This window comes from Aaosphaeria arxii (assembly GCF_010015735.1).
Source record: "Aaosphaeria arxii CBS 175.79 unplaced genomic scaffold BU24scaffold_10, whole genome shotgun sequence".
Taxonomy (NCBI): domain Eukaryota; kingdom Fungi; phylum Ascomycota; class Dothideomycetes; order Pleosporales; genus Aaosphaeria; species Aaosphaeria arxii.
The window spans coordinates 836,064-858,561 of record NW_022983483.1 but is presented as its reverse complement, the minus strand read 5'-3'; the positions used below and the strand labels follow the sequence as shown (position 1 = coordinate 858,561).

The window sequence follows — 22,498 nt, the reverse complement described above, 5'->3', positions numbered from 1 at the left end:
CAGTCGAATCGACATCGCAAGTAGTACTCGCAGTTAGGCTGGATAACCTGTTCCCCCACAGCCAAGCCGAAGCGGTTGGAGACGCTCACCCACGGCATCCGTAACATCCACCAACACCAAACACTGGCTCAACACCATGTATCCTTCCTCAGCATGTGGAAACCTCCAGTTCGCTCCTACAAAGCCAGTCGATGGCCTCCGTCCCCGACTGGCGCACCCAATCGCGACTGGGTCGGTTCTGCCACGGTAATAACGAGCTCAAGTAGCTGCCGCGTCCCCCTCCACCTCCGCCGTCCGTTCCACGAGTACTTCGTGACGCATCTTCCTTCCACCTCGCTGCATCCCGATTCCAGAGCGCCCTTCGGACCGCATCACAAGCTTCCGCGAGATAAAAGCACGCCGCACGACCCTCATGGCACGAATAGAACCCCGGCCGCGGCGATGCCCATGGCGGGGTCGTCGCGGGAGATGACAGTCGTACGGATACCATTGAAGAGCGCAAAACACCACTTTGGCGTTTCGTTGTCGCGGGGAACACGCCCATACAACGAGGATGCATTCCAGGCAGGCACAATTGAGATTCCCGCGTTCGCGAAGCGACGCCCGATCTCATTGACCAGGAGGAGCGGCAGCGCACCGGCTATTACACCCGCCGACAGTGCAAGCGGAGATCCGCAGGTGTTCTACTTTGGAGTGTTCGATGGGCATGGCGGGAATGAGTGCTCGGGGTTTCTGAGGGAACAGCTGCATAATTATTTGGAGGACGCTACGAAACAATTCGAATTGGCGAGTAGCTTGCAGAAGAGTACCAATGGAACGTACCCCGGTGGTTACAATAGCTTTGGAGAAAGGGTAGGCCTCGCTGCAGGCAGCGCAGATGAAGTGACGGGCAGAGACGTTTTAAAATCAGTAAAAACACATACACCTCCTGGAGTGAGGCCCCTCAAACCACCAGAGCCGGGAACAGGCCAAAAGCCCCCTCCACCAGCATCCAAGAGTAAGGAGGAATTGGTCGACAGCGCACCGCCGGTCAAGCAATCAGACAGCATCAGAAAGGCCGAGGAGCTGGAGCGTTGCCTCGTCAGGGACTGGAAAGAGTTGGTCGGAGGCTACTTTCGACGCTTCAAGCCAGAATACTTCTCCATGTCCGCAGGTGGACGCGGGCACCCTGCTGAGAAGGCCGTCATTTCAAAGCGCAATTCCCCTAACTCGTCAATCTCGGATGATACCATAGAGGGCATCGGAATCGAAACAGTGCTACAGTATGCATTTCTCAAGGCCGACTATGACTTCGTCGCCGCGCAAGTAGGCAAACAAGACGAAGACCCCGTGTTAGCGGATAAAGCCATCAACGACGATGACATTCTGGGGCATCCTTCACGCTCAGGAAAAAGCATTGGCGGGCCGAACCGGTTCAAGGGCGGTAGCACCTGCAGTATCGCTCTGATATCTACGCCCACACCGTCTCCATTCTGGCACCCTGCGTCGCCTTCCACCATCATCACAGCACACGTCGGCGACACCCGCATCATCCTATGCAAGACCGCCACTGGCCTCGCCGTGCCGCTCACCTCCAACCATCACCCTTCGCTACCCGAAGAAGCAACACGCCTGCGCCGCTACGCCGCAACTTTCGTGACCGATTCGTTCGGCGAAGAACGAGTCTCTGGGCTCGCCAACACACGAGCATTCGGAGACATGGCATCCAAACGCATCGGCGTATCCGCCGAACCCGAAATCAGACGTGTCGAGCTCGCCCCCGCAGAATACTCCTTCATGGTCCTCATCTCCGACGGTGTCTCAGGACACCTGTCAGACCAAGAGATCGTAGACATCGTGAAGGAAGCAAAGACGCCTGAGCAGGCCGCACGAGACGTGACGAGCTTCGCGACCGAGGTAGCCAGCGACGCGGACAACGCGACGACGCTTGTTGTGAGACTGGGCGGATGGGAGAGGAGGAGCGAAGGCGGGTTGGGGAGCATGGGGACGAAGGAGATGAGGGATTGGAGGAAGGAGGAGGCGGAGAATCCGAGGGGGAGAGGGAGGATGTGATGGTGATTCAATCCTCCTCATGCGTGCGGCATTGCCCACGCGGTTATTTATTAACTACTACTTATTTTCTCCTTTGTTTTCAATGTCGAGGGGACATGATGTCTATACAGCGAGTTGGTACTCCTCAGCCATCGCATCATCACAAGCAAGGTGTTCTGCAGCTCATAGGGTGAACTATTCTTTTTCGTACGGACAGTGAGTTCGTATCATCGTATCATATCCTTCATGTGCAATCATCCGAGTTATTGCAGTCATCGGAGATGTTCGCTCCCTATTGCGGACAACTTCACCCAGTACATATAGGTACCTAACCTACCTAGATATATCGCAGCCACTCTAAGAACTGCTCTTCCAAACAATACAAGATTCGCACCCTACAAAAAAAGACAGTAACTCCGTAATTCAACGCCCGCCCATAAATGCCAATTAAAAAAACAAAACTTTACCAGTTCCGGAATTCAGCACCAAGAGGCGTAATGATTAATGACGTCTCCCTCCGTGGCAAATCACCACCACGCCAAACTGTCCGTCCAATGGATGACGGTGGATTGACGACGCATCAGCCAAGCGAGAAAGAGCCGCCGACCGCCCGGCTCCCAGGAGCCCGAGGAAAGGGGAATGGGGGAGCTGGTACTGGCGTGGCTGTCACTGGGTCGACTGGGCTTGTGTTGTTGGTTTGTATGGTTCGTCTGTATTGGAATTGCTCGTGCTATGGAGGAATATACTGTCAGCGTAGTGAGGGCAGAGAATGCACGGTGGTGCTCGTGGTGCTGAGAACGGCTGGAGGGTTAATAAGGCAACCAAGGAGGTCGCCAGCCCAGCCAGCCAGCCAGCCGGTCAGGGTCCGTAGTTTACTCGTATAGGGCTGCAGTCCGGGGAGGAGGGACGGAGGGAGGGTTTTCTTCGCGGTACTCCGTACAAAGTATTGGAAGCGAACCAATAATTGGGTTTTGTTCTTTTTTCTTTCTTTTCTTGTTTTGCTTGATGCTGTCTTGCTATTGATTATTGCTGAAATGTGGTTGCCTTCCGAGAGGTACCTTTTAAACTCTTTTTCCCTTATAATGACATTTGGTAGGGATAAAGAAAGAGGGGCTTGGTCGTCAAGGAATGTCAGCCACAACGTCTATGGAGGCATTATTGTGAGGTAAATGCAGTGACGACTGCCCGGAAGTCGGTGTGGAGGGGACCATGACACATAATTGCATGAGACAGGCACATGAACAAGAAAGATGTTAAGACTAAGAATGAGGCAAAGACAGGATGTGTTCCCCGCGTATGTTGCCCGTATACGTATTGTCTTGTGTACCTATAGGTAGGTACCTACACATACCGGCTTTGTCTGCCTAGTACTAATTACTTCTCGTACTAAAGCGAGAATCTTCATTTACAGGTACATCTACAACGACACTGTTGAACTGAGGAGATTGAGTCCTCTTCGACAGACACCGCTGCCTTCCATCTGACAGGCGCACTCCTACCCAGGGACGGGATACAGCTGCTCTCATAATAATACTTCAACTCCACAAGACGGCGCATGTGAAGTTGAAGAGAAGCTAGGGCTGTCTCTTCATCTCGCCCTACGCCACGGTCCTTGTACTAGTCTTCTAACGAATCCCCTTCTCCCCTTTTCTAGAAGAAAAATTAAGAGAAAAAAAACAAAAACAAGAAGAGGAACCAGCATTATTACCGCCGAGAGGAAAGCGTGGGTGGGGCAGGCTTCGTAAGAGGGAGAAGAGATGAGATTCAATAAGACACCCACCGCACAAGAAAACAAAGGTTCATATTATTCTTTCAGAACTTTGCCTTGTCTATTGATATTCAGGTGACGTTGGGTGGTGGCCGTGTGTGGCAGCTTTACCTATGCTGCTGGTACCTTTACCTGCATAGCTGCATACCCAGGTACCTGTACTTATGGAACTAGCTGGAATACTGTGTATGTGGTAGTAGCTGTTACTTGTACCTTTGTAGTAATGGTGGCAGCAATAGTGGAAGTATTAGTTGGTAGCAATAATAATAGTAGAATGTAGTAGTAAGTAAAGATGTGAAGTAATATCTCTCTTTTTCTTCTCTTTCTCTTGTACGAGTAATAGTTGCCGCGCTACCTTCTTTCGCTTCAAAAATTCCCTTCCCCCTACAGTTGCCCTACACAGTACAGTACGGGAGTACACTACACTACACAGTACACTACGTGACTACACACACTACTGCTCTTCCGCCCACCGCAACTTCCTACTCCCTCCTACCCTACCACCTAAACTACTAACTACTACCACCACCCACTACCTCCACCTCCTCTCCCCCCAAAACAACAATCCCTTTCTCTCCTTCACACAAACTTCAACCCTCCTACCACTCCCCCCGCACCCCGACACCTTCATCATCATTCTTTTTCTACTCACAACAACTCCTCCTGTCCCTCTCTGAGACCCATACCCACACACACGCACCTTTTCTTTCTTGCTCAGCGCTAGTAACAGTTACAAAACTGAGTACCCCTCCATAATCAGAACTCCCTCCCTCCCTCCTACAACATGGACATCAACCAAGTGTTGGAGGGGACCCTCTCCGCAGGTAGGCTACTCTCCTTTGCTTCTGATTTTGACCGCCTCCTCTACCGCTACGGTACAATACTCACCTTTTCTCAGATGCCAACATCCGTCAGGCTGCTGAGCAGCAGCTCACCCAGGCCGCCGAAGCCGACTTCGTAAGTCCCGCCCTGTCCCTGAATTCAAGCCCGCTTGAGACAGCAATCCCCCTCCCAAATTCTTCACCCGCTGACCTGGTCTTCTCTATAGCCTCAATACCTCACCATCCTCGGCACCGAGCTCGCAAACGACGGTGCCCAGCCTCACATTCGAACCGCTGCCGGTCTCGCCCTCAAGAACGCATTCACTGCACGCGAATATTCCAGGTTACGCGAGGTCCAGGACCGATGGTTGAACCTCGACACCGAGATTAAGTCAAATGTCAAGGCTCTTGGTCTCCGCACGTTGGCTTCGGCGGACTCCCGCGCCGGACAGTCGGCTGCCCAGTTCATTGCCTCTATTGCAGCCATCGAGATACCCCGCCAACAATGGCCGGAGCTTATGCCCACGCTTGTGGAGAACGTGGGACAAGGAGCGGACCACCAAAAACAGGCCTCTTTGACCACAATAGGCTTCATCTGCGATACTGACGACGTCGAGCTCAGGGACGCTCTGGCACACCATTCCAACGCTATTCTCACGGCCGTTGTCCAGGGTGCCCGCAAGGAGGAGACCAACAATGACGTCCGATTCGCCGCCATTTCCGCCCTCAGCGACTCCATCGAGTTCGTCCGGTCCAACTTTGACAACGAGGGAGAGCGCAACTACATCATGCAGGTCATTTGCGAGGCTACGCAGGCGGACGACAATCGCATCCAGCAGGGAGCTTACGGCTGTTTGAACAGGATCATGGGCTTGTACTATGACAAGATGCGTTTCTACATGGAGAAGGCACTCTTCGGTTTGACCATTCAGGGCATGAAGAGTGACGAAGAGGATGTTGCCAAGCTTGCTGTAGAGTTCTGGTGCACCGTTTGCGAGGAGGAAATCTCCATTGAGGACGACAACGCTCAGGCCCACGACGAGGGTTCCACGGAGTTGAGGCAATATCATAACTTTGCTCGCGTAGCCACCCAGGAGGTCATTCCCGTCCTCCTTGAACTCCTTGCTAAGCAGGATGAGGATGCCGACGACAACGAGTACAACACATCCCGCGCCGCATACCAATGTCTTCACCTCTGGGCACAGTGCGTCGGTTCGGCTGTCGTGCCCGCGGTCCTCAGTTTCGTCGAGAAGCACATCCGCTCCGAAGACTGGCATTTCCGTGATGCTTCCGTCTCGGCCTTCGGTGCCATTATGGAGGGCCCCGAGGAGCAGGTTTTGGATCCCATCGTCAAGCAGGCTCTGCCCGTCTTGATCGCGATGATGGATGACCAGGTCGTTCACGTCAAGGACTCCGCAGCGTACGCCCTCGGACGCATTACCGAGGCGGTTCCCCACGCCCTGGACGAGCAGCAGCATCTCCCCACTCTCATTGGAGCTCTTTTCAATGGTCTGTCAAGCCACCCCAAGATGGCTGCATCTTGCTGCTGGGCATTGATGAACCTTGCCGAGAGGTTTGCCGGTGAGCCTGGCTGCCAGACAAACCCTCTGTCCGCCCACTTCCAGCAGAGCATCACCCACCTCCTCCAGGTCACTGAGCGTGCCGATGCGGATAACCAGCTCAGGACCGCTGCCTACGAAGTGCTCAATGCTTTCGTCACCAACTCCGCTGGAGACAGCGTCGCAATGGTCGCTAGCTTGTCAAACGTCATCCTTGAACGATTAGAGAAATCCATCGCCCTTCAATCCCAGGTTGTCAGCGTTGAGGACAAGTTGACATTGGAGGAGATGCAAACCAGCCTTGCTAGTGTTATCATGGTAAGATCAAAATGTGAACCTCTCACGCAATGCAACTAACCAGTTTTACAGGCCATTGTCCAGAGATTGGAGGCTGATATCAAGCCGCAAGCCGACCGCATCATGCAGACCTTGCTCCAACTTCTCTCTGCTGTTGGTGCTAAGTCCAGTGTCCCTGACACCGTTTTCGCTGCCATTGGCTCCATTGCCACCGCTCTCGAGGAGGATTTCCTCGTATACATGGAGGCCTTCAAGCCCTACCTTTTCAATGCTCTCGGCAACCAGGAGGAACCTGGCCTTTGCTCCATGGCGATTGGTCTTGTTAGCGACATCACTCGATCTCTAGGAGAGAAGGTCCAGCCTTACTGCGATGCCTTCATGAACTACCTCCTCAACAACCTCAGGGTACGTTTTCCACGCTATAATCATTCCATGCAATCGCTAATGAGCAATTTCTAGAGTTCGCAACTTGGCAACACGTTCAAGCCATCTATCCTCCAGTGCTTTGGTGACATCGCACAGGCTATCGGTGGTCACTTCGAGACATACCTTGTCGTTGTTGCTCAAGTTCTTCAGCAGGCTGCCACTGTTTCGGTGAACAACGCAACCAGCTTTGAGATGATGGACTACGTCACTTCGCTCAGGGAAGGTATCGTGGATGCTTGGGATGGTGCTATCATCGCCATGAAGATCAGCAACAAGAGTGAGTCGATACATTATTCCTTCACATGACAAGCAATGCTTACAATGCGCAGCTCAACTTCTCGCCCCTTACGTCGAGTCTATCTTCCACCTCCTGAACATCATCCACCAAGACCCTAACAGGACCGAGTCCCTGCTACGATCTTCGTGCGGTGTGATTGGGTATGTAAATTTTCCTAATCTTGGTTTCTGATGCTAACGAAAATAGTGATCTCGCGGACGCATTCCCTCAAGGTGAATTCCGAGACTACTTCCGACAGGACTTCTTGACCACCATGACGAGGGAGACCCGAGCCAACCAGGACTACCTCAACCGCACACGCGACACCGCCCGATGGGCACGTGAGCAGATCAAGCGCCAGATTGGTATGTGAACTCTGTATTGGATCAGACTTCACACCTGTTCGTATCTAACTTGACTAGGCGGCAACCAAGGCGTCATGGCCTGATCGTGACATGGCTCGTCCACATCCTCGGCGTCGTATCAAGGCAAAGGATCAGATTCTAGTTTCGTGCTTTTAGGCATGCACAAGATTCACGGTCTCTTCGTCTGGCAAGTCGAGCGTTCGAGTTTGCACCTCAGATACGAGACGGCCGTGTCCTATGCTCTGTGGCATTGCAGGTCCACGGACCGATGCGCACACTTGTATTAATATGAGTCAGTGTCTGGAGCCGCCGGAGTCCCCTGATGGGAGATTGTACACTCTTCACACATCTCCAACGCATCGACCCGTCGCCGATTCGATGCGCTCCCCCGAGCACACATCCCCTTCTCGGCATAGCATAGATCCCCGGCACCATCCACAGCCCTTTGCCCCGATCCGCCACACCGCCGCCATTGCGAATGCCCACCCTCGCATCATCCTGCACCTCCACCCATTGCACCCACCACCACACTCCTCCAAAACAGTCATGTAGCCCCATAGTCATGTAAGGCAGACAACGCAACCAACGTCCAAGTTTTCACCTTTGCTTTCTTATCACGGACGGTTGTCTAGCCAGGAGACGAATGAATGTCGACGTTGTTTTTCTTTCTCCTTCGTTTTTATAGGAAGACGGTTTCCAGGACAGTCCCCACCCCCAGTACTTGTACATTGGAGTGCCCCTTTACCACCAAGCCAGCGCCCCTCCCCAAAACTCTTCCTACATCAATGTGTTTTAGAAATACCACTACTACCCTCTATACTGTAGCTCCCTTATAATGCATCGTGTCCTTCTGCCTCGTCGTTCCCTTCACACACACACCCACGCCGTTTACCTTCCACCAAGATATACATGTAGATACAAAAGATCGGTGGCTTTTGCTGCTCTTACCCCTTGTACTCGAAATGTACACACAATTTCTCATGCACCAACATTGACAACAGTACAGTGTAACGAAAGTGGCATTCCCTGTGTTTGTCGTGGTCATATATCGCCTCCTCTCCCTCTCGTCGTGTTTCTTCACCCCCCTATCGTCCCCGTTATAGATTATCGTCCCGTTCTTCCTCGGTGTTTCATGATGGAAGACGAGGTAAGGGAGCGTTGCCCCATGATATGTTCTAGTCACTGGACCGACTAGACCTCTACGACACCTGCTGCAGAAAGGCAATTACACCGTTGTATTTGACTATGAACTTTTTAACAGCAACAGCCGTACGGTCGTAAGAACTATCGAGGAGTGGCGGTAGAAGGCAGATGGAGCAGCCAGCCAACCATTGAAGAAAGAATCTCCGTCTTCGATCTTAAAGTCTCAACGCCAGGCAACGCCATGTGATTTCTGAAGCCATTGTCTCCCGGCTTCTGATAGTTTCCTGGTCCCTCTTCTCACTTGAAGAGAAACACCTTCGCTTTGCATAGCACATCCTCCTTCCATACCCGCTGACGGCTACCCCCTTCCAGTTCCTCCTCCACGATCGAACCCCTGATCACGACAGGCGCGACACACCACCTAACACGAAAGCTCTCCGGCTCCCTTAACGGTGCGTCCTTATACGCCCCAGGCACCACATCCACCATCTCCTCGGGCACAAACGTCACCGAGTCCCTTACCCACCTAACATCATACCTCTCGTCCCTCCCCGCCTTCATCCCAAACCCAATCTCAAACCCCTTCATGAAAATTTCTTCCAACGTGATGCAGAACTGCCTGGTCCCGGGTTCAAACGCCAGCGTATCCGGCCACACCCTCATAAGCGGCCGCACTTTCCTCGCCGTCTCCCTCGCCAACACTTCACACGCCTCCCGCCTCCACGTCGCGAACCCGTCCTTCCCCGCCACGAGCTCAAACTCCTCGGCCTGCGCCTCGAGGAACCGCGTCTTGTCTTCCAGCGTCGCCTGCGCCGCGAACCAACCGTCCAGCACCCTCCCCGCGTCGTGGCCGGAGTGGAACAGGAAACTTTCGCACAGGCAGTGCCTTGTGAGGATTTTGGCGACGATGGCGGAGAGGAGGAGCGTGGTGGTGGGGCGGTGGTGCAGGATGGCGGACGAGCAGCGGGTTAGGCTGCCGTTGGGGAGGAAGGCGCGGAGGGTGGTGGTGAGTGTTGGGGAAGGGGTGAAGGTTGGGTTCGCCCATTGGGTTGCCCAGGCGTTGATGTCTGAGAAGAGGGAGGTTAGGGGGGCGTGGTGGGAGGAGAGGCGGGGGTTGCTGGGTATAGTTTGGGTGGTGGTTGTGGTTTTGGTTTGGGTTTTGGTTTTGTTGGTTGTGGGTGTGGGTGTGGAGGGAGTCATGGTGAGGGAAGGGTGGTGGGTGATTTATATAGGTGGTGATTGAAGGGTGGATAGTACTGGGACTTTATGTCAGTGAAGTGGACAGGAGGGATGGATGGCTGATAGCTCACATGGCCCGAAGAGAAGTTCTTGATTGTGGAATTGAAGTGTTGAAGGGTGCCAGAGCTGGACAATCAAGAGGCCTCTGAATAGGTTGTCGCGATTGAGTAGGAGAGAAGGCAAAGTGAAGTCTGAAACCGATTGACAGAGTCGAAGAATGCTGATCCGATTGATCACGCGAACCGTTCTTCAATAGGTTGTTATTCCAAACAAGAACAATGGGAAGTCAGATTGAATGTTAGAGAAGAAGATTCAAGGTGAGAGCGAGAGAAATTTATCAGTGTTTATTTACCTTAGCACTCCATCTGAAAATCGAGACGATTCCAAGTGAAATTAGAAATGTCCATGCTTTACTGTTTTGGGGAAGACAATAGCAGGTATGAAACCACTTTTGATGATTTATATGACGTATATAGGTATTCAATTTTCGATTATGGGATAATGTGAGGGGCTTGCAGATTTGTCTTCACTCTTGCTTTTTCGGTAATCAATTGTGAAGGAGTGAGTGAATTCAGACTTGAGGCTACACTTCATGGTCTTCTATGAACAATACGTCTCAGTGCAGACTTAATCAGGGATATGGTAATTCTTGTCAAGCCGCTTGAAGATGGAATTCGTCAGTGGTAATACCGACAGAAGGCGTTTTAGGTCATGCACAGCAACGTGAAGTCAAGTCTGAAACGAACAGAGACAATAGGTAGGCAGATCCAATGATGCCGACTATCTCTAAATGAGAGATTTATTGTTCGTATAATCATTCACGCAACTACTACACTGATAATTGATCAATAAGTGATAATTTTACATTATCGTAAGCACTTCCCATGATATACCAACAACTCCACGGCAACCAACGGAAACTATATCAACAAGGTCACTCGATTCATTATAACACAAGCAACACCGCAACAAAAGCAACCACACACCCCATCCCAGTCCCCAGCGACCTCGAACGCCGTCCTCCCGACTGCATCGAATCCTTAATCGCATCGACATACACCTGCGATAACTCCTCATTCGCCTCCTTCACCTCCGTCGGCAGCGCCGCATACCACTCCGGAGCATATCTATACACCGTGACCTGGTCCGTCTCAGTCGCCGTCACCACGGCGGGGATGTCGTACGTGGCCGTCGCAACGAATTCTTGCAGCGGCGTGTTGGCGGCTTCGACCTTGCTGGCGAGGGAGCGGCCTTCGGGGCCTGTGATGTAGGATTCGAAGCGGCCAGCAGCTTCGAGGACTACGCCTGCTGCCCATGTCTGGGCCTGTGGTTGGGGAGTTAGAATTAGTGGAATGGGGAGAGAGGGGGAGGAGGGTGGGGCGACTTACGGCTGCTTCGTTCGAGAATGTGCGGATGGGCAGTAGGGAGATTTCGTCTTCGGGGACGACGAGGAAGCTGGCGAGGGAGATGGTGAAGAGTGTAGATGCGACGAGTGCGATGTTTTTGAAGATCATATTTGCGGTATGGTCTTGGAAATTAACAGGATACTTTTGATATATGACGAAGTAATGCAATTGAGAGGATTCAAAGAAGGAAAATTTTGTACGTCGATCAATTGTTGCTTTCTTCTTCTTCACGCAATTTATAGTATTCTCGATTGTAACCTTCAGCCACAGGGTATGTAGCTCTGCCACTTGGTTGCCTTGTGGGATTGGACTGCGCCTCTGTCCAGCATTCGGACTGTGATGCTTCAAAATGCGTCGTCTCGCGCTTAGATGATTTCACCCTTACGCTTCTTTGACGAACTGATAATGATAGTCCTATACTTAATTTAATAGCGCCAACTACTAGTATATAATAATAAGGGGCAACATTCCTTCTCAATCTAAGAACACGATCACGCGCATCATACAAGAGCAGTTCAATCCCACTGCCACAGCCAGTCTAAGCGTATCCATACCGTGCCCAAAACATCTCTGAAGTCCGTTAGAGAGAACCACAATCACTCGCAGCGCGTAACTATAGCCGCCCAAGTCCCTCAGGTCCACGTCCCTCTTATCCAAGCTCTGGGATATTTATAAGAGGAGATACAAGCTGTGACCTAGTGGACGAACTCCATTCATAAGCACGACCACGGATTGTAAGGGTACGGGTGACTTAATAGGCATTTCTACGAGCTCTGTTGGTAGTGCTTTCCCATAGGCCCATGCTGTGTATAAGAGATAATTAAGTGTAGACCATTGCCTAGTACACTCTATATTCCCGATACTTGAAGTCTATTCACTACCTCTATCAGCCCTCACACTCCATTCGCACAAAAGCACTCCACCACCAATAGCAAAATTGTAAAAAAAAAAAAAGTGTTGTTATATTCAAACGGGAGTGGTATATAAAAAGGTGAAGATCTACGAAAGTAAAAAAGGAAGCCACCCCTAAAGAAAGGGATGTTTCCAAAAAAAATGAGAGGCACAATGAATGCAGCCCAGTGCACCAGTTCTGTGAACTTTTTAAAATCAAACAACAACAACTCCGACTCCGACCCACGACGAACACGAGGGACATCACAACTCCTCAATCACACAATCTCAACTCTCATCCCCATAAAGTCGTCAGACCCCGCGGCGGCCAATCTACAAGAAGGTAAGACCCATGACGACACCAGCCAGTAGCGCAGCGCCGAAGCTGAGCTGCTCCTGCTGGGCGTCGCTCTTGGGCCGTGGGGAACCTGTACTCGAGGCCTCAGCGGGTGCGGTCGCGGTGTCGACGACGAGGGTTGTGTTCTCGCCGGCCTTGTTCTCGATGATCGTCGAGACAATAGTCTGGACGCCTGGTGCGGCTGCGGTGTCGGTGGTAAGTGTCGAGAGGACGGTGGATGATGATTCGTTGACTGGGAGTTCGGCCTGGGGTTGTTAGTATTTGTTGTAGTTATTGATTTGCAGAGTGAGAATTGCTTACTTGTTCGGTCGCGAGGGCTGGTGTTGATTCGGCGACGGGGATGAATGGGGAGGGGGAGGCGTTGGCTTGCGCGACGGCCATGGTGGTGCCGAAGGTGGCAGCGAGGAGGGTGAGTGACTTGTACATTTTTGGTGGATTTGATCTGATGGTGGAGATGGTTTTTTGGTTTTTGTTTAAGATTCGAATTCGAGATTCGGTCACACACAGAGCTGGCTGGGTATATGTTTATGTGGAAGGCTTCTCTTGAAGGATAGCTTGGTAGGATTGAAGAGGAAGATTGAGCTTAATGATTCTGGATGGACAAAAGCTGATCCCCAGAAGGGACCATCTTGTTCTTTATACCGGAAACTCTCTCGCTGTCGTTTCATTGTGTTCCTACGTTAGTTGTTTACGTAGCTTTTGGGATTAATGGGGCCTCCGAAAGGGCCGTCAGCAACTTTTGGTTGTGCTTGACTTTAGGTGTTGTGTCCTAGTTGGGCGATACGGCGTGTGTGAGGCTACGTCGTCCGTAACCTGGGGCTTCGCCACAAAGTTCGAGACGGCAACGTTTGTTACTACTGGCTGGGGCTGGCCGTGCCTCAGACTGCAAAAGAGGACAGCATGTGCTCGGAAGGATCCTCATTGGGAGGCGCTGTTTACTGATCGGCTGCTCGAATGCGCGAATCATGGTTGTTGTTGTTCTGTGAGGACGTTTCTTGTTGCTCCATGTGTTGTTTGCTATGTCTGACTCTCAAGCGAACCGCCGCAGTAAGAAGGCCAAATGGCTTTCTTACGGTCGTCATAGCTCTTTCGAAGGCGACGTCAAGTCACCTTAGTAATAAATTTGGCCTTGCGGCGGGACTGTCTGCGTGTCTCCTTGCTATTAACTACCGTTACTCTTCATTACAGTCATTAGTAGCGTGACTGCTCAACCTGCAAGCACATCTCCTCGCGACGGACGTCCTACCTCACGGCCTTCAGGAACATGCATCATTTTCAGAGCAATTTTGTAGTTTAATAGGCATCTTTGATAACATCATCGTGAAAGGATCGATGGAGTAATTGAATGCTATTGGGAAGAAGGTAAAATGTAATGGATGCACTGAAGGAAGAATTTGGTTGGACGGAAGCAATGGGGCACAACAATGAGCTTGCTATTTTGGTGGTCAGAATAGAACACCTTTGCTGAAGTAAAGACGGTTCGACGCGTAGCATGAAGGACGATGATCAATCTGCATTTATTTCTTCATCAAGAATATAGAAATTAATATGGCTACCGGATGTTTGTTTTTCTTAGTTTACAGTAAATGGGTGCCAGCTCCAAGGTTATCATCGACGTAGTAGTTGGTAGTATTTCTCGTGGGGTCGTCAAATCAGAGCGCTCAGAGCACACAGCTAGGGCTCTTTAAATGCCACTATCAACGTTAAGCAGACGACTTGAAGGCTCGCAAGCAATAGCTAAAGTAAACATACATCGTAAGTGCTGTCCATGCACCCAACCACCTGACATACACAATACAAGCGATCTAATCTCTGCACCTAAGTAAAGCGCATCGACCCATAGTCTTGTTGCGTCTGGTGCTGCTTCATCACCTGTGCATGAAAGTAAGCCTGCCATCCTTTCCACGAGGCAGGATCGAAAGACCGTAAGAATTGAACTGACAGGAATTGCTCCTGTCATCTTTGCCTTATAGCATGTCGTACAAGGAACTCAGCCCTTCAATCATGAGAGTCTGTCGAGCGCCTCATCGATCACACCATCAATATTACACATTTTATCCTTCTATGTTAGAGATAGAGATCACCGACGAGGTAGGTGGCTACAGATCAGGATCACGAACAAGGCTACTGAAGGTTGGCCAAGTCTGAAAAATGCAATGTGCACTTGTATTTCTCAACAGGGAAGAATATGACAAATGAAGAATACACTAGAAGTATGCAGCCACCCCGCGCGGCTCGAATCCAAACAACAATGCTCGCGATATTGCGAAATCCGATACTCCGTGAAGAGCAAAACAAAAATCCATGCAATGCCGCTCCGCATGGCGAAAGAAACAAAAATGAAGGAAGTCCAATGCTCTCACGTGGACGGAAGCTATGTCCATGAGGATCACGAGCTCAAAAAGCCTCTCGCCCGATTCCTGCTCCTTTCCATGCTGTATCCTTCCATTCGGACGCCACAGAGGATAACCTGCATCTTCCCAACCTCGGCTTCGTCAGGTTCGACTCGGAGTCGCCAATGCGCCTTCTTGATCACCCATTCCTCTCCCTCGCCGTGGTCTTCGAAATAGGAGTCGTTGGTTGGAGGGCCACCCCAGACCCATTCGTTGTCAGCACCACCGGCATAGCCCTGGTTTCGCCCGGCTATCTTGGTCCTTTTAGTTGGTCTTTGGTTCAAATGCCGTATGCCCATGCGTCCTGTGGTGGGGTCCACGCCCACCTCGACCGGCGAACCGTCGATCTCGATGTAGGTATCGGAGCCCAGTCGGGCTCGCACCCGGCGTTCACTGACTCCAGAGTTCGCAGGAGATATAGGCTGAGCCGCTACGCCTCCGCCAGACTGAAGCATCATGAGCCCAAGGGGTTGGGTAGCTGGGAGGCCCATCTTTGACGCAATGACAGAGAACAAGGATGTTATCCGCGCCAACGTGGTTCCATGGAACGACACCCGCAGATCTAGACTGAGTGGCGCTAAGGCTGAAGGTATCATCTGCGCAGAAGCCGGGAAATGCAAGGTGGTATGCTCAACGTCTGCAATTTCAAGCACAAGGATATTCGTGCTTGAATGATCATCCGTAAATGGCCGCGCGTACGACACCAGGCCTGTTCTCTGTTGGCTGTCTAGACCGGCAAAGGCAGAGTTTGTAGGGTTGCTAATACCACTGCCTGATGAGACTGCTGGGGTTGATTTCATAGAGCTCGACTCAGAACCGGACTTGTTAAGGCCTGCATCTGGGGTAACAGACACTCCAGATTGACGTATGTCCTCCAGGCGTAACACAATTTCAGACTGACCCCTATTCAGGTTGAAAGAAATGTCACAGGGGATCAACCGTTGTTCGAGTCCCTTCAGATGAAAATACCGTGCGTCTCGTAATAGTTGTGACCTGTGCGCCTCATTCCGAATATCGACATTATATCCCTGAAGCATTCTGATCAATTCAGCGAAAGTTTCGCCACTCCTGTTGGGTACTTGGGGTGGAGATATTGATGGCGGCCTTAGTAAAGAACTCCGATCAAGACCAGGGAACACTTCGCTCGGTGTAGAGAAGAACTGTGCAAACCCGAGAGAGAAGTAATTCGGGCTGTCACCGGGGGCAGAGAACAAATCGCGAGGAATTTGAAATGGGGTGTCGCCTATGCGAATGAAGATATCGGTGCTGAATAGCTGCTTCGTGAGCCGCGGCACTGCAAGGATATCAGCCATGTTAATAGTGAAGTCAAGGGTGGCAGTGAGAACTCACGGGAGTAGAATTGAGCATCTGCATACAAACGGACATAATGCTCCCCATCACGAGGAATAACATGATATCCCTGTAAATGCAGCGCAATGTCACGAAAGGTTCCCGGATCACGATCGATGTAGAGAGTTTTCATGTCGCCAGCACGTCCAGAACTATTCTTGAGTTGGTCACAGAAAAAATGGGAAAAGTATGAGGGTGCTCTAGCATAGTCAGTATTCGCACGTCCAATGATAATAACGGATATGCCCACCATCAGACGATAGAGATGCTCCCGATAGCCTAAACAGCTCTGAACCTATCTGTATAGGGAACACCTTGCCAGCAGGCAGTATGTCTGATCCACTCGGGGTCTCGACAATTCTCCGTGGCTTCGATACATCGATAACCCTTCCCTGAGGGCCAGTTCCTTTGCCCTGCTCCTTCTTTCGCTGGAAGTCTGTACCCGAACTCGAACTCGATTGTATTCCGGACTCGGAGGCTGCCATGGCGCCAGCCGTATGTGGCAAGGATGTTCGACGATTATCGTTGGCGGTTGCGCCCTGAGATGGCGTCAAAAGCGCAGGCGAATTTGCAGAGGCAGAAGAAGACGATCTTGATTTGTTAACTCGTTTCGTGGGACCTTGATGTACTTCACTACTGAATGTTTGCGAGACAGCAGATGAAGGTTCAGAGTCGACTTTTCTCTTCATACTCATTTGCCCAGTAGGGTTCTGCATGAGCTTTGGGGGCGCTGAAAGGGGCGTTGGCGCATTCGCGGAGGTCGTGTTCTGTATCAATGCAGGCGACTGGGAGAGTAGGCCGTGAACGGTGCCAGGAAGGGGAACGGAGAAGTCTTTTGAGCTTGAGGCCTGGTTCTGGAAATCCTGCACGAGCTCGCCCTGTGGTTCGTATTGAGACGAGTACGCAGAAAGGTCAATTGAGTTGTTCCAGTCCCAATTCATTTGCCCCTCAGGATTGAAGCCGTAGCTATCAAGTTGTCCTTGCGATTGTGGCGGTAGCGACCCCGGCTGGGTATTAAAGTCGGAGTAGCTCAGCGGAGCATTATTGAGATGTCCTTGTAGTGGAGCCGAGGACGCAGTGGGGATGTTGGCAGGCTGCTGAGCATTATCGCGGAATTGAAGCTGGGGAGCGTGAGGAAAACCCGACGCGCTCGCGGGTTGCGCACCCGCAAGCTGCTGCTGGCGGGCAAGAGATTGGTCAGAGCTTTGAAATGCGAAATCTCGAGAAGTGGAGCGATCAGACTGGTCAGGCATCGGCCACAGTGAACTTGCGGGGGACTGAAAAGGCTAGATGGAGCTGCTGCTACTACTGCTTGGGGCAGCCTTTGAAAGGAGGAGCAACGCGAGGGTGCGAAGGATGGTGGAGTGACTGATTGCTGATTGCTGATGAAGACCTGAGTAAGAATCCAGGGTCCCCCAGTGGCAGCACGCTTGCACGATCTCCCTTTAGCCTCTCCGGATCCGGAATGGTCAACCGTTTTAGGATATCCAGACGCTCGCCAGCAATGTATCTCTGTGCTCTAGTAGATATTTCCTGGAGGTTCAATTGTTATCCAAAGTGATGTTCGTATCTTGGCTCGAAGAGTGTGGTCGGTCGGGTAGTTCTACGGTCGCGATGTACGCCTATGGATAGAACAGAAGAGGTTGGTTGAAGGTGTATGTAACTCGTGAAGCGGTGGGGTCGTGGAGTAGAAGAATGTTGAATTGACTTGAATTGACTTCCTCGCTACGAGGGGAGAACGAGGTAACTGAGACTTTATCTCTATGTTGGCTGCAACTGACTATGACGAAGGTGCGACCATCTGTATCGAAAACGAGCACAATGCAAGGCAATGGCAATCCACGTTCGATCATCCATATTTATGATATTCACCATCACAGTCATATGGACAAATGGACCCTTCTTAGCCAGCGTCGGCGCTCGGACGAGGCGCGCTCTCGGGCGAATTTCTGCTTGAGAGCGCAGACGGAGCTTACAATGGCACGAATGGATGGATGGAATGATGGAATCAGCCCTTTTTCATTCTAGAAGCATGTAGCACTCTTAGGGCGGATAAGCTATAGCAACGGTAGGTCTTAACCTGTCAGCTATCGCGCTGCACAAATAGGAACCCTCGCAACTCTTTGCGCCGTCTTTTAACTCGTCAGTCTAGGCTTATTGTCAGCTTCAACCGGTCATTTTCATGCCCGGCCGAGATACGAGACCAATGATAATGGCGGAATACAATACAGAGACGCAAGATGGGTATTTTTTCTCGTCTTGAGACGTCATACTTCTATTTGCAATGCTTGCAAACACAACTGCCCTGAACTAAAAAGTGATTTCCTAAGATGTCCACCATCATTCGCAGGCAGCTTAAAATTTGACCTCCGAGAAAGGTACGAACTTTTCCCCTGTTGCAGATTCAATCCTCTGCCCTGCTCGCTTGTACGATTCTGTATCCTGGAATCTCCTGACGTAGCTGTAAAGCTTAGGATATGCACTCTCTGTAAGACATCCATGCGATACCGCGCCTTCAAGTACGAAGCTCAGCTGGATATCAGCAGCAGTGATGCTTGGACCACAGAAGTATGATCCTCCACCTGGCGCCGTAGCTAGATAGTTCTCAAGAAAGCTCAAGTGATTCTTCAACTCAGGATTGATGAATACGCTATATACTTTGTTCGCAATACCACCGGTGATTGGCTTCAAGAAGAATGGAACTGGGGCATTGCGAATGCCTATGCGTGTTAACGTTGTTGAATGACCAATGTGACGTAGGTATGTGCTTACCATCAACTACAATGCAAATGATCAAGACAGGCATGAAACTGCCCTCGGAATAATGTAGGAGATACTGGGTATTTCGAATCAGTCTCAGATCTATGCATGGGTGGCGAATGTAATCAATGGGCAGTATGGGCGAATCAGAACCACTCACCCGATATCTCAACCACGCATCAGTTTCCGCACCGACGCCGCCATCTTTGCCCTCCGGATAACGATCAGGAATCAAACGCTTTCCAAAATGCTCAGCGAGATATTCGATAATCACACCACTCTCTGCTAGAACGATTGGCTTTTCAGCTCCCTCTGGCTGGATACTGATGAGCGGCGATTTGCCCAATGGGTGGATGTCCTTGAGCTCCTTGGGTGCCAACTTGTCGCTGCCACGTTTGTATATCTTCAATTCATATTCGAGATTGAGTTCCTCCAGAAGCCATACAATGCGCTGGGCGCGAGACTTCTCCAACCTGTTGGGCGATCAGTCGTCACTCACAAGATAGTCGATTTTCACATGATGTAATGTATAGGAGCGAACTCGTACGATTGACATTAGATTTCGGAAAACATACCAATACACAATGATCTTACAATTTTGCTGATTAGACATGATCACACGTTATCGCTCGGAAATCTTATTGGGAGAGATAATGGAAGAGATTCGCGAGTATGGTTTGTTGGTGGTCGATGATGAAAGGGCACGAAAATAGTGCCTCGGGCTGATCTTTATGTTTCGGTGCGAGCGGTGCTTTCAGCAGCCGGCGCGAGTTCAAGCCCACAAGTTCCTACCAAGGCCTCGAATCCCACCGAGTGCAAGATCGAGTTGAACCCTGATGGTCGTCGGACACCTGCGTGTGCCCACACATCATCGAGTACTAAAAAAGGCAGCCTTCTAACTTGAATTGGATCCTTCTATACGAACGCAGCAATCGGAGAGATCCGGACATAATCAAACTGCTGTTGCCTTGGGATCGAAATGTCTCCATGCGAATGCACAATCAATAATTGACTCAATTCCACTCCAAAATGATGACTGCAGTGATTCAGGGTAGCAATTACGATGGAATCAATTCACAATAATGCATTGATCAAACTACAACACTTTATCACTTGATGTATCTACCTGTCAAATCAACGATGAGGAAATATGCCAAGACTTAGCTTAGTCATGCACTTCGAAACCTCATGACAACCTCACATCGATGATTCGCGAGCTTGCTGCGACCCACGAATCTCCCCAGAAACGTCAGGTCAATCACTCACCATGGCGGGACACAATCACCCACCCAGTTCGTACCCCTCATAATACTCGATCAATGATCAATTGCTAACACATCCTCCCGCAGCGGTCCACATGGACCCAGCTCTCATCAAATGGAACAGTATGCCTACCCACCGACCCCGATGACTTCGCGACAAGCTGTGGATACGTATACGATGTATCAGGATGATCAGTATTGACATATGGTTACAGACATGGTGGTCAACCGCCACAAGTACTTCCGCTGGACACCGCGCACCGCCTGGATCACCGTCGCCTACGTTGTCGCTGTACCCGCTCTCCTTGGAACCGTTGGATACATGACCGATGTCAGACCCCCAATTCGACTCACTGCGCAAAGCATGGGCTAATAAATAACAGGGAAAATGGGATATGCGTGGAAAGAGGCGGGGCGACCTCGTCTCCGAGTTCTAAATGCTCTCCGGGGAATGGCGTGGGAAAAAAGAATCACGTTGGGCACAATTGCACGATGCCGGAAACTGTATATATTGGGAATTGAATCTCTTTCAAGGCTATCAAATGCATTACCTGGATTTTCGGGAACTTTGTGTTCACCTATGCATCGAACGCCGTGATAGCTATTGCTTGATAAAATGCTCCGTCCTCTGTACGATAGGGATATTTCGTGAGGGCGTTCATCATGCTTCACATATCGCCGCACGCCACACTAGCCCACAGCTTCCTCTCGACCGCTAACCTCGTCCCACTTTCTTCAGCCAGTCACTTTCCTCGCCATCTGGAGCTATATGAAGTGGCTGCGCGTTTGCTCGTGTCCAGTAATTCATACTCCGCGGGAAGATTTTGATCCGAGGATCCTGGTACACATCCACCAGTGCCTTGTAGAAAGCATTGCATTCATCTTCTAGGCCAAGGACTCTCAGACAGCGTAGGATGCGCGTTATGCGCAGGTGGTTGTGGTCCATAGGGTGTGCCCAATTCGCAAAGGATGTCTTCCAACCAGCTCGACGGACAACAGTCAATGGCTTTGGCGGCGATGAACTTGTGTCCAGAAGAGACTTGGGGTGCTCTTCGGTAGGTGCGGCATCTTTCCCTGCAGCTGCTGGGTTTCCAGTTGGCTCTTGTTGTGAGGCGTTCTCTGAGCTGGCAGCTTGAGAATCATCGAGGGAATCGTCTGTCGGCTCTTCGGTAGATGGTAGTTCTTGATCTGTTTGTTCCACATTGGTAGCTCCCGCCTCTGTATCATCCTCGCTTTCGCTCGTAGATGTGGTACTATCCTGAATCTCAAAGCCGTAGAACTTCAATATCCGCTCGAATGACTCGCGCAGCCTAAGCCGTAACTCCTCCCTAGCACGAAAAGCATCGTAGACCCCACGATCAATAATCGGCGCGGAAATGTTGTAAGGACTACCTTCCGGAAGTGGGAAAAGGACCTGGATATAGTTGTGGCTGCGCTCCAGCATTATGTCCGGCCAAGCTAGAATTTCGTCCAATGTTCTGTGGCGTGCATCTTCGCCTTTGATGTCTGGGTCGTAGAAATTTATGATGAGGTTGTCTGATGTGTCCGCCATGTCTTTGTTCGTATCGTTGTCTGACCCTTTCGACTTTCGGGAGAAGTTGAGCCTCATGTGGGTTGAGGATCGGGAAGTCCAGTCTGGTTGTGGGGATGCGATTGGTACCTAAGTACCTGCCTGCTGGATATTCTGAACACGGACCAGGTGAGAGAACCCAGGTAGTTTCTGTTCGCTGGTTTCCCAATCACTGAAGGTTAGAGAGTGAAATAGCCGAAACCAACAATTACTGAAGCTACTCTGTTCACTCTCTACGTGGGGTAGTTTTCCAGTGAAAGTGGCTATGCAAATGCAGGGCTAAACCAAAATATCACACCTGTTATCGATCGTGCAAACGGATAATGAGATAAAAATTCAGGTACAGCTCTAAGTCATGTCTATGAGTTACAGTGCTCATGATATGATCAAGCATAATGTCCATCTAGGCACCTCACCTGGCTTCACCGCGTACCTTCATCGGGTGAAACAACTAGGCTAACCGAGTTAAGTCAAGGGCGGTTGTGGACGATCTTCATCAATGCCGCCAATCGTCTGCAATTGATCAACATCCGGTGCATCCCCGCTACTCTCTGTGCTCTTCTATGCTTCTAAATTGACTAC

General features: G+C 50.8%; 9 protein-coding genes across 9 annotated transcripts; 3 read left to right on the top strand and 6 right to left on the bottom strand.

The window, feature by feature from the left end:
* Positions 1 to 56: 56 nt before the first annotated feature.
* On the top strand, positions 57 to 2,429 carry BU24DRAFT_427232 (protein phosphatase 2c). The gene has a single exon (XM_033529173.1). It carries the CDS (start codon positions 154 to 156, stop codon positions 2,050 to 2,052), a length of 1,899 nt encoding a protein of 632 aa, XP_033379369.1. The 5' UTR covers positions 57 to 153; the 3' UTR covers positions 2,053 to 2,429.
* A 2,020-nt stretch (positions 2,430 to 4,449) lies between these two features.
* On the top strand, positions 4,450 to 7,692 carry BU24DRAFT_51558 (importin subunit beta-1). Its single transcript, XM_033534349.1, has 8 exons — positions 4,450 to 4,623; positions 4,698 to 4,756; positions 4,848 to 6,497; positions 6,549 to 6,881; positions 6,936 to 7,179; positions 7,232 to 7,340; positions 7,387 to 7,544; positions 7,602 to 7,692. The coding sequence occupies exons 1-8, from the start codon at positions 4,584 to 4,586 to the stop codon at positions 7,625 to 7,627; spliced, it is 2,619 nt and encodes an 872-aa protein (XP_033379368.1). The 5' UTR covers positions 4,450 to 4,583; the 3' UTR covers positions 7,628 to 7,692.
* A 1,230-nt stretch (positions 7,693 to 8,922) lies between these two features.
* Positions 8,923 to 9,887, bottom strand: BU24DRAFT_472151 (uncharacterized protein; the record flags this gene model as incomplete). The annotated part of the gene is made up of 1 exon (XM_033532725.1): positions 8,923 to 9,887. One exon carries the CDS (start codon positions 9,885 to 9,887, stop codon positions 8,985 to 8,987), a length of 903 nt encoding a protein of 300 aa, XP_033379367.1. The 3' UTR covers positions 8,923 to 8,984.
* A 976-nt stretch (positions 9,888 to 10,863) lies between these two features.
* On the bottom strand, positions 10,864 to 11,524 carry BU24DRAFT_496168 (uncharacterized protein). Its single transcript, XM_033534181.1, has 2 exons — positions 11,315 to 11,524; positions 10,864 to 11,250 (listed from the first exon to the last, which is right to left on the bottom strand). Exons 1-2 carry the CDS (start codon positions 11,438 to 11,440, stop codon positions 10,873 to 10,875), a joined length of 504 nt encoding a protein of 167 aa, XP_033379366.1. The 5' UTR covers positions 11,441 to 11,524; the 3' UTR covers positions 10,864 to 10,872.
* A 1,032-nt stretch (positions 11,525 to 12,556) lies between these two features.
* Positions 12,557 to 13,007, bottom strand: BU24DRAFT_413712 (uncharacterized protein; the record flags this gene model as incomplete). Its single annotated transcript, XM_033526171.1, has 2 exons — positions 12,557 to 12,826; positions 12,882 to 13,007. The coding sequence occupies 2 exons, from the start codon at positions 13,005 to 13,007 to the stop codon at positions 12,557 to 12,559; spliced, it is 396 nt and encodes a 131-aa protein (XP_033379365.1).
* A 1,963-nt stretch (positions 13,008 to 14,970) lies between these two features.
* BU24DRAFT_436347 (uncharacterized protein) lies at positions 14,971 to 17,265 on the bottom strand (the record flags this gene model as incomplete). The annotated part of the gene is made up of 3 exons (XM_033530151.1): positions 14,971 to 16,268; positions 16,325 to 16,522; positions 16,575 to 17,265. 3 exons carry the CDS (start codon positions 17,263 to 17,265, stop codon positions 14,971 to 14,973), a joined length of 2,187 nt encoding a protein of 728 aa, XP_033379364.1.
* Positions 17,266 to 18,679: 1,414 nt separating this feature from the next.
* BU24DRAFT_413710 (glutathione transferase) lies at positions 18,680 to 19,697 on the bottom strand (the record flags this gene model as incomplete). The annotated part of the gene is made up of 4 exons (XM_033526170.1): positions 18,680 to 19,044; positions 19,097 to 19,160; positions 19,245 to 19,557; positions 19,660 to 19,697. 4 exons carry the CDS (start codon positions 19,695 to 19,697, stop codon positions 18,680 to 18,682), a joined length of 780 nt encoding a protein of 259 aa, XP_033379363.1.
* A 404-nt stretch (positions 19,698 to 20,101) lies between these two features.
* BU24DRAFT_427225 (uncharacterized protein) lies at positions 20,102 to 20,848 on the top strand. Its single transcript, XM_033529172.1, has 4 exons — positions 20,102 to 20,376; positions 20,434 to 20,469; positions 20,562 to 20,677; positions 20,730 to 20,848. Exons 1-4 carry the CDS (start codon positions 20,352 to 20,354, stop codon positions 20,781 to 20,783), a joined length of 231 nt encoding a protein of 76 aa, XP_033379362.1. The 5' UTR covers positions 20,102 to 20,351; the 3' UTR covers positions 20,784 to 20,848.
* BU24DRAFT_427223 (uncharacterized protein) lies at positions 20,845 to 22,384 on the bottom strand. Its single transcript, XM_033529171.1, has one exon. The coding sequence runs from the start codon at positions 21,953 to 21,955 to the stop codon at positions 21,062 to 21,064; it is 894 nt and encodes a 297-aa protein (XP_033379361.1). The 5' UTR covers positions 21,956 to 22,384; the 3' UTR covers positions 20,845 to 21,061.
* Positions 22,385 to 22,498: the final 114 nt, after the last annotated feature.

Bases quoted from the DNA above. Each gene is read 5' to 3' on its own strand.
- BU24DRAFT_427232 (XM_033529173.1), top strand. From the start codon at position 154: ATGTGGAAACCTCCAGTTCGCTCCTACAAAGCCAGTCGATGGCCTCCG.
- BU24DRAFT_51558 (XM_033534349.1), top strand. From the start codon at position 4,584: ATGGACATCAACCAAGTGTTGGAGGGGACCCTCTCCGCAG. The intron at 4,757-4,847 runs GTAAGTCCCGCC...TCTTCTCTATAG, and splicing joins AGGCCGCCGAAGCCGACTTC to CCTCAATACCTCACCATCCT. The intron at 6,882-6,935 runs GTACGTTTTCCA...AGCAATTTCTAG, and splicing joins ACCTCCTCAACAACCTCAGG to AGTTCGCAACTTGGCAACAC.
- BU24DRAFT_496168 (XM_033534181.1), bottom strand. From the start codon at position 11,440: ATGATCTTCAAAAACATCGCACTCGTCGCATCTACACTCTTCACCATC. The intron at 11,251-11,314 runs GTAAGTCGCCCC...CCCCAACCACAG, and splicing joins CATTCTCGAACGAAGCAGCC to GCCCAGACATGGGCAGCAGG.
- BU24DRAFT_427225 (XM_033529172.1), top strand. From the start codon at position 20,352: ATGGCGGGACACAATCACCCACCCA. The intron at 20,470-20,561 runs GTATGCCTACCC...ATATGGTTACAG, and splicing joins AGCTCTCATCAAATGGAACA to ACATGGTGGTCAACCGCCAC. The intron at 20,678-20,729 runs GTCAGACCCCCA...AATAAATAACAG, and splicing joins CCGTTGGATACATGACCGAT to GGAAAATGGGATATGCGTGG.
- BU24DRAFT_427223 (XM_033529171.1), bottom strand. From the start codon at position 21,955: ATGAGGCTCAACTTCTCCCGAAAGTCGAAAGGGTCAGACAACGATACG.